Below are 13595 nucleotides of genomic sequence, written 5' to 3'. Positions count from 1 at the left end.
TGTGATGTGCGTGCGATTTAACTCTGCAGAGCTCCTTGTCTATACATATGCATTAGCGTGTGTATTTTCGTACTCCACACTCACACCATACCCTCACTCTGCACCTGCTTTTATTGAAATGCATACACTTTGAAATAAACACACTACATCCAGTCGTACGAATGCATAATCATTAAAAAATAAATGCAGCTGTGTATGTATGTGTGGTTTTTAAGAATGACCAATGAAAATACATTCATGCCTGCATGTGCAAAAGCTAGTTCTCAAGGAATTAATATTGAAATATATATAAAAATTTCCTCTTAAGTCAAACATCTTCAATATGGCCCTATATCTACTTTGACTGAAGGGTATCAATTATCAATATAAAGCTTTAAAACCTCCTTCATAATCCAGGGCACTAAATATTTTTTTGGTAATGACTTCTTTTTCTAAATTGGCTATTATTAATAAGGAGGTATCTGTAATCAAGCTATACAAGGTTTTCATTCTCCTCTCACTCTCAGAAAAATAAAGTCACTGTTTTTATTAACCACAGAGATGATTACCTTTTCAAAGAGATTAACATGGTATAAAAGAGAAAATTTTGTCTTTCTTCCAGTAACAAATCCTGTAGATATTGTAGAATTTGTCCTTTTAAGGACCAAAGGCAGAAGAAATGGCCAACTCCTCATAGTAATGGCTATAACATCATAAACCCAAGAAAAGAAAAGCTGTAATGATGGGTGGCAACTTTATCCTCACTTCTCTGAGTTCTACTATCTTAGCATTCTTCACTATATAAAGGACACTTAGTGCTTTAAGAAATAACTATTTGCTCAATTTTTAAGACACCAGTAACTATATATATAAACATATATCCATATATATACACACACATATACACACACACATACATATACACACACACACATATATAATTTGTGTGTATGTCACGATGTCTTTGTGGGTTTTTAACTCAATTCAAAAAAGCATTATTGAACTGTTATGTAGAGACCTACTTTTTTTGGCCTAGTATGGAGAATTATTAGTACTTACAATATTTACTAAAATAAAGAATGCTACCAGAAACAGGAATACTTAGAGGGCTGACTTTTCATTCATTTTCAATAATTATCCCCCAACTGAATATAGGTGTCATACTAATTTTACCAGCTAATAATGAACACAGTTTCTTAAGCTATAAAGATATGGAATTAGGTAAAACCACACAACTTTAACCTGAGACATAGCCTTGTGCAACTGCCCTTTTAAAAATAGACAAACGTACAAAAAAAAAAAAAAAAAAAGATGAATCAACTGAAAACAAACACTGAATTAGAGGCTTTGTCAGGTCTCCTAACTCCCCATCTAGTTAAGGCAAGCCAAAAATAAGTCACAGCTGGGATTCTCCTAGGTATGGAAACTCTGCCAACTAGGAATTAATACTAGATTATTTCTGTACCAGAATTTTATTCTTATAATCATAATCACATAATAAACAAAGTAACTTAAATATGAAAGGAAAATGGGAGTCAGGCCAAAAAATAAGATAAATTGACAAAAGAAAGAACAGCGGTAAAACAAAAAAGTTGAAAAGGCATAATGTCCTCATTCTAATTAAAGTTATGCGGTTTTTCTTTTTTTTGTTTGTTTGTTTGTTTTGGTTTGGTTTTTTGTTTTGTTTTGTTTTAGTATACCTGGGCCAAAAATAAACACCATATATATAATGTATCATACTAGTTTCAAAACAAAGAAAAAAATTATTCTCATTCACAGTTCAATAGAATGCGTTTAGGGCTTCTCAAATATCTTTATCTTGTCACCTCTCATATACATCACTTTTTTCCCATGACCCTCTTAAACATCTTCCACGCTGATAGACAGTATCTTCACAGGAATTGGGCCAGGAAGACAAAGTTGTGCACATTAGGGGTATCAATAAGCAGGCAGTGAGGTCTCTACAAATGGGTCTGCAAACTAAGGCCTGCCAGCCACACTTACTCCATGGCCTGTTTTGTAAATAGTTTTACCGAGATACTACCATACCCGGTGCCATTCATTTATTGTCTGTGGCTGCTTTATTACTCTACAGTGTAACTGAGATTTTATGTGTTTCAAAACCTAAAATATTTACTATCTAGTCGATAACAGAATAAAGTTTGCTGATGCCTGGTCTAGACAATGAAGTTTGGAAGACAACAGCATGAGGGAGAGCACAAAGCTTACCAACATATTATGTTAATACATCATATAGTATTTTTTCAAAATGATTGCTTAGAATTAAGTGGATTATTGCTTCCAAGGTGTTAACAACGACGACGACGATGATGACAACACTGCTGTGGAACTTTAATAGGGAACATTTATATACCTAAGTTTGATATGGGCAGTAACATAACATACATGGGAAAGACGATAGGCTAGAAGCCTGGAATCCTGCCAATGGCCTTGACCGAGTCATGAAACTTTTCTTATCTACTATAGTTTAAGATTCCATTATATAAAAGCACAAGCAATGCCAGTTTAAAACATGTTTGACATTTAATTAGTCTTTCAAAGCCCCTGAATTGGGATCAATCTGCACATAGGTTTCCCTTGATTCAGAAGTGTATCATAGGAAAAGGCGTGATAAAATTGAGGCTCCACTAGGAATAGGTAATATGATCACATGGAGAGAGAGAAAAAATGTTAGTACAGAAGTAAAATAATAAACTTCAGTTATAGATGGGACAAAAGAGAGAGAAAAGGGGAGACAACACAGAACCATTTACCAAACACAACTGACCTGAGTTCTGTTAAAAGCCACACGTGCAAATACTGCCTGGGAGATTCCTGCTCGTTTCAGTTCATCGCGTACCCACTGGTAGATTTCGGAAGACACCTCTGTGTTGGTCGAAACCTGTTGCTCCAAAGGCTTATTCATAGATCTACTGACAGGGGGAGGGTGGTTCAAGTATTGTTGGTTTAAGGACTGCTGGGCTAAAAGTCTATTCACTGCATACTGCTGGTTCAGCAGCTGAGCCATCACCAGCTGCTGGTTGACCAACTGAGGACTGATAGGCGTTGATACGAGCCCAGGGTGCAGGTTTGGAAGAGGGGTCCGGACAGAGGGCTGGCTGCCATGGGAGAGCTGCGCAGGGGATGGAGGCTGCTCGGCTGTGTTCCCTGGAACTGGTTGCTGTCCAAAATTGACATGATTGGCGCCTTGCTGGGATAGCTCAGAAAGACTATCCATTTCAACTAAAGTGGACAAAAAGTAAAATCACATTTAGCCAGCAATGATTAGCATTGATAAAGATTTCTAATCACTTCCTAAATTAAAAAAGGGTAGGCACAGGGCACACCCCAAATCCAAAAAAACCAAGAAAATTTCAAGTTGCAACTTACCAGGCTGTGTTTTTTCTCTCCTTTTCTGAACAATTCTACAAACTTTGGAAGTGGGACAGCACTCCTAATCTCATTTTTAAAAAGTGGTTTAGATTTAAGGCATAAAATCAATTATATCCAAATTCTTTCCGACTAGTTGTTCACTCTCACTTATTACCCCAAGAAGGCTTATAAGCAATATTTTTTAAAAAATGGCTTCTAAAAGAATGTCATTTGCTTAATGACAACTAAAAACAGTTAGCTGAGAAAATAAACTTATAATAAGCGACTAAAAATTTTACAAATATATTCTCATGGTATTCATTAACTTTAGTACTCTAGGAAAAAGGTGTAGAAGAAAAAATATGACGTAAAATGTTACCTACTTTCAATTTTTACCTAGCAGTGAATAGAAGTAGTTAACGTAATAAACAAAAATGGGTATAATAGTAAGTGCATATTGAATGCTTGCTGAATATCATATATGCCTTGTTTCATTTTAATTCTAACCATCATGGGCAGTAGGTATATCTGGAAATACTTTTTAGAATAAAGCAAGTGATTTATTGTATATCAAGCCAGCATACCCAGTGTTGCTAAGATCCAAATGTTTTTCTTCAGGAAGCTATGGCCATCACCAGATGCTAAAGACAATCTTGCAGGGAATCGTTCTGGTACGATGGTGATGCTGTCATGATTTTGCAATTTATTCCCACCTACCCAGGATGAATGCTTCTCCCTTGGCTAGGTTCCTCATATGGATTGGCTGAGCATCATCTCTAAGTGTGTAAATGCTTTTCTGTACGAGCAGGAGACTGGTTCGATGCTCTTGGCTGGAAGGGCTGAGCATGAAGCTGTACATAAACAGGAGTTTCCAAATTGTACACAGACTTCCCATGTATAGACTCTAGTTTGATTTTAATCATCAATTCTCTTTTCATTAAATATGCAGGTTTTACATTTAGAGGAACTTTATCATAGTGCTATAGCTCCTGATATATGCAAAATATAACTAAGAATTGGGGAAGAAACCTTCAGTTTCTACCAGTGATATCAGCCCAAGTGGGCCATTCACAGAGAGTAGTAATTCAAGCAATTATTCCAAAAATGATGCATTGTCTTCATTACAGCCTTAAGCTATAAAAGGCAAAGAATCCATTTTGGTAGATGGATGGTTTTTCTTCAAATATTAAGAGCTAAAACATGCTCAAAATTTGGGTTTCTTATTGCTTAAAAAATTTTTAGAAAAAAAGTTATTAAATGAATGTAAAGAAATAAACAGAAATAGATTTAAAACAGGACATAATGCCCATTCCTGTATTATTTTAAAATATATGTTTTGGAGGGTACAAGTAGGTGAAAGAGAATATTAATAAAAATTAAAACATTAACCTTAATCACAGTGTTTGCTTTTGTGAACATTAACAAACTCAACAGGGAGAAAATGCCGTCATCTAAATGCTTAGGTACCATACACAACTTTTATCTGTCATTTTACACTGCAGATAATTTTAGTGTACTTCTTGCATAACAAATATTCACCTAAAGTTATGTGTTAAGATAGAATGCTCTCTTGGAATTAAAAGTTTAGAAATGATGCAATAATTGCTCTGGTATGAATGGTAAAGCAGTATGCTTATCAAAGTGCCCATCCATGGGGGCTGGGGAGTTAGAGCTATAAAAATCACTTGATCTCTATTGTGGAAACTATAAATATAGTTTAAGAAGTTTAATTTCCTTAAAAATTGGGTGTAAAAGTAGGGACTTTCTCATTCAACCAGACAAAAGCAAAAAACCTAAAAGCATGACTTATCACTGAAAGAAATCACAGCTAATATTAGCTATTCAAGGCCTGGTTAGGTCTTCACTGAGATGTTAAAAAATGACAGCTCCCCTCCTAACGCCTCGATTTTCTGCATGTCTGACAACCAAGTCAGTTTGGCTGATTTAAACACAAACATTTATTGAATTTAATTATCTCATTATACTCATACCCACTTCCCACCCCCAAAGAAACATTCTAAATTGATCTCTAATTGGGCAATCAAAAGACCTGGCTTTAGATGTGACTTTGATAAACCCCCAAATGACACGTAATGGTATGTAGCCACTGCTGCAACGTTTTTTTGCTTACCCATCATATCTTTTGTCTTCTTGAAATGTTTGTACCACCTTCCAAATTCTTGACATTTTGCTGCTGAGACATTTGCATAGTAAGTACTGTTCACAATGGAAGAAATCATACTCTGCATGAAGAAGGGGGGAGAACATTTGTAATACACAGCGGCACAAGATGGAACACAGAAATGATCTCAATTGTGGCAACTGTATTTTTTTTAATCAACTGAGTACCAATACATTTTGGTTTCTCACTTTAGCCTAAAGCTTCGACTTCTTAAAATTCATTAAGTAGATCATCAAATGCTTATTTAAGTAGAAAGCAACAGCCTACTGAGACCAGTATAGAGCTATCAAACCCACAGACTTTGCTTTAGCATTTACTGAATCTCCATCAATGTCATCCATTCCTAGGCTGTCAAACTTCCACTGGTCCCAGTAAATCCAAACACATGAAGATGACTTTATAATTGTGATTCATAAATATATGTGACTTTGTGATTTTTTGACTGGACTCTACATCCTTTCTACTCAAAGTATAGACCAGGGACCAGCAATATGGGCATCACTTGGAAGCTTGTTAGAAATGCAGAATCTTGGGCCCTACCCCAGACCAGTGCACTCGGCACCTGCATTTTACCAAGGTCCCCAGGGGATTCGCATGTATATTAAAATTTGAGAAACAGCACTTGCGCTTTCCAGTCTATTATTTGGATTCAAAGTGGAGGTGCATTAACACTGATCAAAGGTTAACTGATCGTATTTGAGAAGAAACAAACTATTCACAGAGATCCTTTATCAAGAGAAAAACATTCTGCAATCTTATTACTGGCTTCATGAATAGTAAAGCTTAAGTTCTGAATTTCAAACTGATTATAAAAATTTTAAATTTATACATTTCATGCTTCTCAATTTCTCAAGGATACCACAAAACCATGACCTACTGTGACTTTTCTTTATCCTGCTTTTAATAAATGCTCTGAAAACAGTGTCAGCTCTTTAACACACAAAAATGAAGAAAGACATGATTTTAATGTATTACTAAGTAGGGGTTTTTTTTAAAAATGAAGAAAAACATGATTTTAATACTAGGAGGATTTTTTAAAAAATCTTTTTCAATCTTCCCAGCAAATTTTGGTTATGTTAATTTCAAGGACTAAATTCATGGTCCATTTTAACCCGTTACCCATAGTCTATAGTAACAGCTAACTTAACTCCCTACCGAGTCTTAGGAGTAAGATTTTGCAGCACCAATCTATCCCTCAACCCTATTTGCAGAAACAGAACTCACATTTTAGACATCAGTTGGTCTATTGTGAAACAGTTTATAGAAGGCAGCACTGTTCAAAAGGCAGTGAGCAACCAGAAAAGCCAGTTTGGGGAAAAAAGTATTTTTACATAATTATCTTCTTTAAGTTACCTCTAATGTAAAGCTCTTTCAGTTATTATTCATTCTCCTGACATCCACCATCAGTGTTAATTCTGTAGCATGCACACATTTCCGGAATATGTAAATTTGGGGGATCTCTAAAGAACTTCCAGTGAAGGATAAGCTGGAGTCGCATTATTTATGTAAAACACAGCTATCTTTCCTAAGAGGCACTGTGATATCTTTTTTTTTTTTTTGACACTTTCTACTTTATAGTCATTTTCACATTTTATATCTCTAAAAAGACATTCTTAATGTGTTCATGATGCTCTGCCATTAATCCAATAGCTTGCAATTTCACTAAGAGCCTCCCACAGTCCACAGTGTAAAAAGACACTTAGCAAAGTTGCCAAAACCAGAGCCAGAAGATTACCTGATCTGTCAGCTTCAATCTCACTTACTCTCTTGTAATAAGGGATCAATAAAGTCAGACACTAATAAAAACTATTGAGATCGCTGATGGATAATGGTGATTCTTCTGCAAATGGATGACAGTTGATGTTCTTCCACTCTGGTCCAATTTTTTAAAAAATTATTACTCTTTATCTAGATATTCTGGCAGTTTCTTAAATGTTAATATAATAATACACATAAGTTTTAGATGTGGTTTATGTTTTACTTTTTAGAAGTGTATAGAATATCCAAATTTTGCTGAGGTTTTTGAAAAACATCCAGTCTACTTCAGTTTGCCAACAGTTCTATATATGAAATTTGCTCTTTGCTGCACACCTACTATATGCCTGGCTGGTACTAAGGATGCAAAGATGGCAGAGGCATCTGCCTACAAAGATGAGGCACCTGTCATCCAAAGATGGCAGACAGCCTCTGCCTACAAGAAGTTTACTATCCATTAAGAACACAGATATGTAAATAGATCATCTCAATTTAATGTGATTTGTATATCAACAGTGGAAAATGTAGGGGATGATGGAAGGAAGAATCCATGGTGTGTGTGTGAAAAAATGTCTTAAATATTATAAAACTAGACCCTATATGTAATAGTGCTATACAGTTTATTATTATCCATACATGGAAAATAATATCCATATATGCATCATCGTCAAAACTTCCCCCTACCCTACTTAACCCTAAATTGGTAGGTTCTGGGCTTAAGTGCTTTTTTGTCACATGGTGTATGCTTAGGAAACTCTGATTAATGTAAATAATAGCCTAAGCAAGACTTAAATAAAAAAGCTAATTCATAACTAATAATGCATGACAAAGCAACTTTTTGGATTCCCTATCTTTCTGTGCTTTTGAGTGACTAGGAAATATTTCCTAATTCAGGCAACTTGGAGTCATGTCTGATTTTATTGGACAATATGAAATAATCTGTCCAATTAGATTGCTCATATAGTCACTTCATGAGGAGGATGTGTGGGCGTGTCTGTGTGTGTGTTTCAGGTGGTAAAATTCCTACTAAAGGCTTAGGCATAGCATTGGAATAGACCAGTCAGCCGGTTTCAATGGCAGGAAAGAGACTGCAGAATTTTGTGGTGCACATGGCATTTGAAAAATCATATTCAATAGTGTAATCTTAAATTTAGAATATCAGGAAAAAAACACCTATTGTTTTGATAACACAAATAAAAGAAAGTCATGATTGGTAATATTTTCCTAGGTGGTGGGACGTACAGATAGTAGGCCAAGTTCCACATCAGAAAGGCTTGGGACTCTTGCGTCACTTAAAAGGAGATACTGGTTTAAAAAGACTGCACTAAGCTGTGAGTTCACACAGGTCTGGGGCACCATATTATTTTCTAGCTCAATGCCTGGCACATAATAAAATAAACACTAAATGTTCATCTGACAAAACAGAATAGAAATAAACACACATTCAAGTGAGGATGTGTCACACACTGGTAGCATGACCTTGGGTCAAACAGTTGACCATTCCATCACAACTTCCCATGCTAAATGGGAATGGTAATAGCACATACCTCATGGAGTTGTTCTGAGAATTCATCCATTCAGGCATTTTAAAAATTCATTTAGCATATACTTATATTCTACCATGTGCCAAGCACTGGGCAACTCGCTAGGAAAATGACTTGAAGAGACATAGTATCGGCCCTTGGACAGACAATAAATAATAGATGTGATACAATTAGCACAGAGCCTGTAACATATTATGTATAAACTGAAGAGATGTTAATTACTATGACAACCCTCTGCCTCCTCCTCATCACTGGGCTTTCATTATATGATCACATTTCACATCAGGTGACTATGCTTTAAATATCAAAGGAGTATCAGATAAAAGTTTCAAATGATACACAGTATTTTGAGTCTTTTTAATGTAGAATAAAGTATACTGATTAAATTATTAAGTTCCAAGTTGGGTCAAGGAATAGTAAGGGAGAACACCAAAGGGAAATATTTCATTTCTTCTCATACTCCAATTTGGTGGTGTTTTCTGAAGCTGGCCTATATCTGGTAGAAAGCATCAAGAAGGAATACCACTCCTCTGGCTTGGATGCATGACCCACGCCCTCTTCCATCTCTAGCTAACAGCTGCTCATCCTTCAGGATACATCCTGGGCATCTTTGCTTCCATGAGGCCTTTCCTAACTTCCCAAACCTTCTGCACTAGAGCACTCATCCTGCTGTTTATTTTGCACTGGACTGTGGGCCTTAGGTCTCATCTCAATACATTCTGGATTCATCAGAGGGCTGGACACAAACTAGGTGATCATTAAAAAGGGTTACTGAAACAAGCCACCAGAAATCCTCTTCCCCTTTTTTCTTCCCCTTAAAGGTCAAAGATAATGGCAGCTTAACTGTGACACGAATCTTTCAAATCCATCGCTTTGGCTGTCGTGATAGAAATCATAGTTTCAAGAACCTTTGTTCACTAATTTGCAAGAGATCCCTTCCCAGGTTTTTCAAAATACATCCACACAGATGTCTCGGAAGTTGCAGTGCTCGGTGGTTATGTTATTCCAGTTCTCTCTCTGTGTCTATTTATATGAGCTATCCAAAGCACTTTGAAAAAGACACAACTTGTATGGCAAGTTTCCTATTCAGTGGCTGGTCTGTATAAAACATCAATGTTCACAGAATAAAATAAACCAACCGACAAAACTCAGTCGGTTGAAATCCCAAGTTCAAATGCTACACGGTGTACCAACCAATAAACAGGCCACAGTTTCCAGTGTTGGGAAATACAATTTCAAAGTCGGCAGAAATTGGCTGTGGGTCTCATAACCCCAGTGTGACACAATATTCTCATCCTAGGAGCCAAGTTGTAAGCTTTTCTAAGATCCATAAAGCACATGTCTACTCCCTATGAGGAGCTTCGGTTCTTTCTGAGAGTCTGCTGAAGTTCCGATCTGAAAGAATGCCATCTTCACAGAAACCCCAGTACTCTAGAATGATACCATCTGCCACAGGCTGAGCTTCCTTTTCAGCCAAATACATTATTTATAACCTTTCTAATTGTGAAAAGGTAAGGGTGGAATTTTTCTAAAGCCTAACTTAAAGATAGATAGAACATTCTGAACCTTTGCTCTAAAATACTCTAGCTCTTTCAAATTTGAAAAACAAAAACCACAAGGAATCGGTTGAGGTTACATAATTTTTCAAAAAATTATATTCTTTTAAACCCCTGCTACAATATCATATGTACTGTAGTTATATATTTTTAACACGTTTAAAAAATGAAGGAAGATTGTTTTATTTTTTTACTTGTTCATCTTAGTAGCCAACGAAGGAGTTTTGAGAGAGGTGAGCCCTTCTCAAAAAAAGATTCATCAGCTGGGGAAAGGCAGTGATCTGATTACCCTTAAAATTGCTTTGTTGTGCCTTTAACAACAACCAAAAAAAACCACCCCAAAACAATGCTAATCAGGTTATTCAATCATTTAAACCAAAACTGTTCATGCTTTTCTGCCAAATCAACCAACCACAGCAAAATCTGTTATCTCTGATTGCTCAGCTTCCAGTCAAAAAACAGTTAACCCCCACTATACCAAAAGTTTTCCAAAATACCCTCAGAGCTCTGCATGCTCATAGAAAATAAAGAGAAAACCATGTCAGCTTTAAAGGGTAATTGGAGTGCTGTACCATATTTGCATATTACAATATACCCTAATAAACTAAACAGCCTGTACAGGAAGCCAGCAGCTTCCTAGTATGACATATGATCTACATACTTGCTTTTTGTGCACTACTTTAAAAAAAAAAAAAACCCAGGACTGTGATATCATGATCAAAACTTACCAAGGACTAGCTGATGGCTTAGCTGAGGTGGGGAGGAGGTAGCAAAAGCATCTACAAAATGGTGGTTCACCCATGTTTAAAGCTTTCAGGCTCCATCAGCAGAGAGGGCAAGGGCTACAACATCTTATTTACACAATTATCTAAATACGATTAAACAGCTGATGGACAAATATTAAACTGGAAAATGTATAGTCATTTTAGCTTAATGTAATCCTCTTTCTGTAAACACCCAAGATGATTTTTTTCAACCAGAACAGTCCTGACATCTCATAAGCCTAAGGGTGAATAGCAAGAGATTGTTTTTGATAGTTATAAATATTCAAAAGACATGCAGACCATCTGCTTTCATAATACAGGTAAAGCAAGACTGAAATGGTGACTGCTGTATAAAAATGATTCTTTTAACAAAGTCTTCCTCTCCTTGAAAACTATAAAGACAGATGTCAAAAACTGTTTACACAGAGCAATCAGGAGCGTGCAAAATGTAATATTCCTTTTACACACAGTGCTTGCTAAAGAGATTTTTTTTTCTTTTTCTTCCCATCTGTGTGTTGCAACACATTTCTACAAGTTAAAAACATTTTTTTCAAACAGAGATCTCATGAATACCCAAAAACATGCTATCTGGTTTCTGAATGCTAATTAATTTCAACTAAGGAATCTGAATATCTTTTTTCTGTAGGAAGGAATGTATGTTTTGAATTGGAATACTCTAGAGAGACAGCAAGGGAAATAATCTTGCACAGGTTTTATTCTATAAGGAGAATTTCATGGTTCTACCTTGTTTATAATACGTATCTGTTATGTCCGTGCTTTAAATGAAAGCACATCATTCCTAATGTCTTTGGCACAAAGTCTAAAATAATTGTTTTCTGAAATAAATGGCTGCACAATGCAAAATGTGTCTTTAAAAAACCTTTAACTTCTCAGTCTGTGCATGGTGATGTGTAAAGCCCTATAGTTAATTTTCAGGGATGGAACACTAATCTTGACAGTAACCTTTTAATGTATTGTATTAATGGCGCAAAGGCATTAAGCACCTTTTTGTAATTTTCAATAAAATGAGCATTTACTGAACACTCTGTCAAACTACTGGCTTTTATTATTTTATATTTTTATTTTTTGAGACGTGCAACTTCATACATTCTAATCTCCCACCCTTTTGTCCTGACTACCTATGGCCTGATTTTTTACAGCAGCTTTTTATCTGGCCGAGGAAAATTCAAAGGTCAAACTTTAACTTCACATCAACTCCACATTCAAATACAATTTTCACAGGAATTCCTCGTAAATGAGGTTTTCTTTTAATCTCAAAGGACACCAAATACTACAAACAAGCTCCAAGAGGCATCGTATGAGATATGATATATTGACAAGAAATGAATTTGTTGAAAATTAACAGGTAGCTCCCATCTGGTATTTTGGGGGTGGGAAGGACGGGGAATGGGCTTCAGTTTATGAGAGCGAATGGCAGGATTTCTAAGTGTAATATTCTGTTTGTGCTTGTTAGCTTCTGTTTCCCAAATCTTTCCCTCTGGATCCTCTATTGCTTTTTAAGCTATTCTCTTGGGAGATACAACTGGGGCATATTTGGAATCTCAATTTGTTGAGAAGAGACTAATCACTTCTAAATTTTACTTAAACTCCAGTTGTCATAGTTATGGCTCTTGCCATCTTGATCAATCCTAGTGCCTGAAAATGGCATTTTCATACAAAGTAACCCTGGCACATTGCTAAAATTGGAAACTCAGTACAAAGCTCCAAAGGAATACAAAAGGAAGCACAAAGAGAACACATCCAATTCTATTTTATTTTCCTACTATATTTCCTAAAGATGGAAATGTGATCATATCAAAGCACAGAAATTTTATTGATTTAAATACTCGATTCATAACTTTTAAAGAAAATGTTGGTTCACAGTTTACATGGCTCTTCCCATAAAGTAAATTATATAATGCCCAGATAATATGTTCTGACCAGATTCTCTATTCTGCCCTTTTGTATAAGTACCTAGCCAGACCTTTCTTATCACACTGAAACCTTACTCAAACCAAATGAATATATTGGTAAATAGCTTAAACTATAAAATATTTTTAAAAGGTATATTAAGTGCATGTAATATTCCAAATTAACTGCACACGGGAGCTGTAACAGGAAGGCAACTGAACTAGATAATCTCCAACGTCTCCTCTTAACAGCTTTAAAAGTCTATGAAATCTGTATGTCTTCTCAAACAGAGGGACTAAAGAAGATTCAATTGTAACGCACATTATTCATTCTCAGGTACTCACTGTGCAAATGTCTCCAACTAGAGTCTTATTTTTTAGGAAGGTTACGGCCCCACTGACACCCTGCTTATGACTACTTAAAATATACTCATTATTAAGTTAAATATTATGTTATATCCAAATAGAATTTTCACAAGTTTTTCATTAGATAAATATGAATCCAAAGAGTTTTATTTGATTTTATTGCAAAA

General features: G+C 35.7%; 1 protein-coding gene across 11 annotated transcripts in view; it reads right to left on the bottom strand.

Moving 5' to 3' along the window:
- Nucleotides 1-13595, bottom strand: part of SATB1 (SATB homeobox 1) — a 97571-nt gene that overhangs the window by 44103 nt on the left and 39873 nt on the right. For all 11 annotated transcript variants that reach the window (XM_028843128.2, XM_077990165.1, XM_077990166.1 and 8 more), the window contains 2 exon segments: nucleotides 5483-5594; nucleotides 2768-3222 (listed from right to left, as the gene is read on the bottom strand). In XM_028843128.2, the coding sequence (XP_028698961.1) occupies nucleotides 2768-3222; nucleotides 5483-5594 (567 nt within the window).

Source organism: Macaca mulatta, chromosome 2 (genome assembly GCF_049350105.2).
Source record: "Macaca mulatta isolate MMU2019108-1 chromosome 2, T2T-MMU8v2.0, whole genome shotgun sequence".
Classification (NCBI taxonomy): Eukaryota; Metazoa; Chordata; class Mammalia; order Primates; family Cercopithecidae; genus Macaca; species Macaca mulatta.
Note: the sequence above shows the minus strand (reverse complement) of the source record. Positions and strands in the feature narration are given on the sequence as shown.